The sequence below is a fragment of the Psittacula echo genome (assembly GCF_963264785.1).
Source record: "Psittacula echo genome assembly, chromosome: 3".
Classification (NCBI taxonomy): domain Eukaryota; kingdom Metazoa; phylum Chordata; class Aves; order Psittaciformes; family Psittacidae; genus Psittacula; species Psittacula echo.
This window is the reverse complement of record NC_137736.1, coordinates 127,167,525-127,172,436: the sequence shown is the minus strand read 5'-3', so window position 1 is coordinate 127,172,436 and position 4,912 is coordinate 127,167,525. Positions and strand designations below refer to the sequence as shown.

Below are 4,912 nucleotides of genomic sequence, written 5' to 3'. Positions count from 1 at the left end.
CAAGTTCGATGAGGACCTGGCCACCGCCTTCTCCATCTACTGCGGCATCAGCATCGCCCATGTACGAGTGGGGGTGAACAACGGGGGGGCGAGGGGGACCCAGGGATGGACACAGCACAGGGATGGTGGGGGGACATTGTGTGGTCCCAGTTCCTTGGGGATGGGATGGGTTGGGATGGGATGGGATGAGATGGGATGGGATGGGATGGGATGGGATGGGATGGGATGGGATGGGATGAGATGGGATGGGATGGGAGGGGATGGGAGGGGATGGTATGGATAGGATGGGATGAGATGGATTGTGATGGGATGAGATGGAATGGGAAGGGATGAGATGGAATGGGATGGGATGAGATGGAATGGGATGGATAGGATGGGATGGGATGGATAGGATGGGATGGGATGGATAGGATGGGATGGGTTGTGATGGGATGAGACGAGGCGGGATGAGATGGGATGGGTTGGGATGGGATGAGATGGAATGGGATGGGATGGGAGGGAATGGGATGGGTTGGGATGGGATCAAATGGGATGGGATGGGATGGATGGGATGGATGGGGAGGGCACACATGGAAGTGCTGACTGACTGGGAGGTACTGGGAGGCTTTGGGGCCCCCCCCAGTGCTCCCATAACCCCCCTCCCACCCCACAGTCTCTGCTCTACAAGAAGGTGAACGAGGCGCAGTACCGCAGCCACTTGGCCAACGAGATGATGATGTACCACATGAAGGTGAGGGGACACGGCGACAGGGATGGGGACACGAGTTAGGGCGCCCATCACCACCACGGTGGTGACCCAATGCGGTGGTGGTACCCTGGGGGTCTCGGGGATGCTGTGGCCCCAAGGACAGTGTGGGGACACCCTGGGGACCTGCTCATGCTGCAGGTGTCGGACGATGAGTACACGAAGCTGCTGAACGAGGGCATCCAGCCCGTGGCCACCATTGACCCCAACTTCGCCAACTTCACCTACACCCCGCGCTCGCTGCCCGAGGATGACACCTCCATGGTGAGGGCCGTGCGGATGGTCCCAAACTGCAGCTGCCTGCCTGGGAGGACCCTGCTGGGCGCTGTCACCCACTGCCACCCCTCTGTCCCCTCCACAGGCCATCCTGAGCATGCTGCAGGACATGAACTTCATCAACACCTACAAGATGGACCGTCAGACGCTCACCAGGTGGGTCCCCATCCCTGTCCTCATCTTTGGCACCGTCTGCATCCCCATCCCCATCCTTGTTCCCATCCCCATCCCCACTCCCTCCTCATGCCAATCTCCACCTCTATTCCCTCCCCATCCTCATCCTCATCCTCATCCTCATCTCCATCCTCATCCTCATCCTTATCCTTATCCTTATCCTTATCCTTATCCTTATCCTTATCCTTACCTGATAAGGGTATCCTTACCCTTATCCTTGTTATCTTCATCCTTATCCTTGTTATCCTTATCCTTACCCTTATCCTTCTTGTTATCCTTATCCTTATCCTTACCCTTACCCTTGACCCCATCCTTATCCTTGTCCCCATCCGCATCCCATCCTGCCAGGGACCACCCAGCCAAGTGAAGGTCCCCATGGGTACAAAGTCCCCCCCAACCCCTGTCCCTGTGTCCCCCCAGGTTCTGCCTGATGGTGAAGAAGGGCTACCGGGACCCCCCGTACCACAACTGGATGCACGCCTTCTCCGTCTCCCACTTCTGCTACCTGCTCTACAAGAACCTGGAGCTCGTCAACTACCTGGAGTAAGGCTGGAGCCCGCCCTGTGCCCTGTCCCTGTGGGGTGCTCCCTGCCCTCCCGCCTGCCTCAGTTTCCCTCCTTCCCCCATCTCAGAGACATCGAGATCTTTGCCCTCTTCATCTCCTGCATGTGCCACGACCTGGACCACAGAGGCACCAATAACTCCTTCCAGGTGGCCTCGGTGAGCCGAGCCTGGCGCTGGGATGCGCAGGGGTTGTGGGGACAGGGATGAGGAAGGCGCGCGGGGGATTCTGCACCCCCATAACTCCGTGGATCCCACCTCTTTGCCTTGCAGAAATCCGTCCTGGCTGCGCTGTACAGCTCAGAGGGCTCCGTCATGGAGGTAAGGTCCACCCTGGCCATGGTGGTGGGGCAGGACCCTGCCTGCCCCCTGCCTGCTCCATGCTCCTGTCTTCTCCTGCAGCGGCATCACTTTGCCCAAGCCATCGCCATCCTCAACAGCCAAGGCTGCAACATCTTTGACCACTTCTCCCGCAAGGTGAGCCCCAAAGCTTGGGTCCTCTTCCATGCTGAGCATCCCACATCCCATCTGAGCTCCCCAGCCCTGGATCCAGCTCTTGGGATGCTGGTAGTCACCTTGCCTGGCCCTGCAGGACTACCAGCGCATGCTGGACCTCATGAGGGACATCATCTTGGCCACCGACCTGGCCCATCACCTCCGCATCTTCAAGGACCTCCAGAAGATGGCAGAAGGTGAAGCCCTTGGGAGAAGGGGTTGTGGTGGGACCTTAGCCCATCAAGGCTGGGAGTTGGCACCGCAGGTCCCCATAGTCCTCATGCAGGGGGTGATGGGGGCTGTGGGGCTCCTTCCTGAGCCCCTCAACCCCTGCCCCACAGTGGGCTACGACCCCAAGAACAAGCAGCACCACAGCCTCTTGCTCTGCCTGCTCATGACCTCCTGCGACCTCTCCGACCAGACCAAGGGCTGGAAGACCACCAGGAAGATCGCGGTGAGTGTCCCACCATGGGCCTGACCCCCTGAGAGCCGCCCCATAGCGCCCATGTGTCCCCCAGGCACTGGGACCAACCTGCCCCTCATCATGTCCTAGGGAAGTGGTTCCTCCATGAAGGGTCCCCATGGCCATGCAGCAGCTCTCCATGCCAGGAGCCTCATGGGGACATGGAGAGGGGTCTGGGGGATGGATGGGGTGGGGGGGTCACCCCGGTGTGCACCCCTCCATGCTGACAGCCTGTCCCTTGCAGGAGCTGATCTACAAGGAGTTCTTCTCCCAGGGTGACCTGGTAGGTGGCACCAGGGCTTGGGCTTGGGCTTGGCCAATGCTCTTGGAAAGCCCCAGAGGGGCTTGGGTGAGGTGGGAGGTGGAACAGGGAGGCCTGGCCCAGAGATGTTATGGATGTTCCATCCCTGGAAGTGCTCAAGGCCAGGTTGGACGCAGAGGCTTGGAGCAAGTGGAAGGTGTCCCTGCCTTGTCCCCACCTCCATCCTTATCCTTCTCCCCATCCCCATCTCCATCCCCATCCCCAAACTCATCTCTATCCCTATCCTTGTCCCCATTCTTATCTTTGTCCCCATCCCCATCCTTGTTCCCATCTCCATCCTTATCTTTGTTCCCGTCCCCATCCTTGTTAACATCCCTATCCTTATCTTTGTCCCCATCCTCATCCTTGTTAACATCCCTATCCTTATCTTTGTCCCCATCCCCATCCTTGTCCCCATCCCCATCCTTATCTTTGTCCCCATCCCCATCCTTATCTTTGTCCCCATCCCCATCTTTGTCCCCATCCCCATCCTTGTCCCCATCCCCATCCTTATCTTTGTCCCCATCCCCATCTTTGTCCCCATCCCCATCCTTATCTTTGTCCCCATCCCCATCCTTATCTTTGTCCCCATCCCCATCCTTATCTTTGTCCCCATCCCCATCCTTGTCCCAATCCCCATCCTTGTTCCCATCTCCATCCTTATCTTTGTCCCCATCCTTGTCCCCATCCCCATCCTTATCTTTGTCCCCATCCCTAACCTTGTTCCCATCCCCATACTTATCTTTGTCCCCATCCCCATTCTTGTCCCCATCCCCATCTCTATCCTTCTCCCTATTCCCATCATGTCCTCATCCCCATCATGTCAGGGGTTTGCAACTGGATGAGCTTTAAGCTCCCTTCCAACCCAGCCCATTCCATGATGGTTTGACTGGAGAAGGGACGCCCATTGCCATTGACCATCTCTACAGGAGAAGGCCATGGGCAACCGTCCGCTGGAGATGATGGACCGGGAGAAAGCCTACATCCCAGAGCTGCAGATCAGCTTCATGGAGCACATCGCCATGCCCATTTACAAGTGAGTGCACCACCCATGGGTGCTGGGTCTTACCCATGCTTTGGGTCGCACCTCAGCCCCATGCTGATGGGTTCTCCCCCATAGGTTGCTCCAGGACCTCTTCCCAAAGGCAGCGGAGCTCTATGAGAGGGTGGCCAGCAACCGGGAGCAGTGGACGAAGGTGTCCCACAAGTTCACCATCCGTGGCCTGCCCAGCAACAACTCCTTGGACTTCCTGGATGAGGAATATGACCCCCAGCTCAACGGATGCCTGGAGCCCGAGGGGGGACACCCCATGGCAGGGGCTGAGTGAAGGGGGTGACGGGGGGGACACCATGGATGGTCCCCCCCAGCCCATGGGGAGGAGGTTGTGGGGTGGTGGGGTTGGACACGAGTGACTGGAGCACCATGGTGAGGGCTCAGCCACAGCCCACCTCCCCTCCAATGGGGACTGTCCCCTTCCTCTGGGTGTTCATTCAGGTGTCACCTTCACCTTGGACCCCTCTTTGGTGGGACTCTGCCTTGGGACCCTATGGGGACACTATGGGGACGCCATGGGGACGCCATGGGGCGGGGTGTGCTTTCAACTGCCTTCAGGCTGCAGGTTTTGTCCCCATAGGGTAACAATGGGGACAATGTCCTCAATGGAAGCACCCTCAGAGGGTTGTCACCTGAAATGGGATCAATGGGATGGAGGGGGTTGAGGGGCAATGGGAGTGCTGGTGGTGGGGTGAACAGTGTGGGGACGTCCCTATGGACCCCAAAGGGGGAGCCAAGGCTGGGAGGTGGGATGGGAGTGCTGGGGATGGAGGACCCAGGATGAGACCCATGGAAAAAGGCTGGATCTACATGGAGGAGGCATCTGGAGCAGGATGACCATGA

General features: G+C 58.5%; 1 protein-coding gene across 1 annotated transcript in view; it reads left to right on the top strand.

Moving 5' to 3' along the window:
* Positions 1 to 4,343, top strand: part of PDE2A (phosphodiesterase 2A) — a gene marked incomplete at both ends in the record, with an annotated part of 50,283 nt that extends 45,940 nt beyond the window's left edge. Inside the window, 13 exons of the mRNA XM_080613453.1 lie at positions 1 to 61; positions 653 to 730; positions 887 to 1,009; positions 1,107 to 1,177; positions 1,616 to 1,738; positions 1,828 to 1,915; positions 2,030 to 2,077; positions 2,159 to 2,233; positions 2,349 to 2,448; positions 2,593 to 2,705; positions 2,959 to 2,997; positions 3,945 to 4,051; positions 4,136 to 4,343. The exon at positions 1 to 61 is cut by the window's left edge and continues 52 nt beyond it. Of these exons, the coding sequence (XP_080469579.1) occupies positions 1 to 61; positions 653 to 730; positions 887 to 1,009; positions 1,107 to 1,177; positions 1,616 to 1,738; positions 1,828 to 1,915; positions 2,030 to 2,077; positions 2,159 to 2,233; positions 2,349 to 2,448; positions 2,593 to 2,705; positions 2,959 to 2,997; positions 3,945 to 4,051; positions 4,136 to 4,343 (1,234 nt within the window). The remainder of the gene's footprint in view (positions 62 to 652; positions 731 to 886; positions 1,010 to 1,106; positions 1,178 to 1,615; positions 1,739 to 1,827; positions 1,916 to 2,029; positions 2,078 to 2,158; positions 2,234 to 2,348; positions 2,449 to 2,592; positions 2,706 to 2,958; positions 2,998 to 3,944; positions 4,052 to 4,135) is intronic.
* Between the last annotated feature and the right edge of the window lie 569 nt (positions 4,344 to 4,912).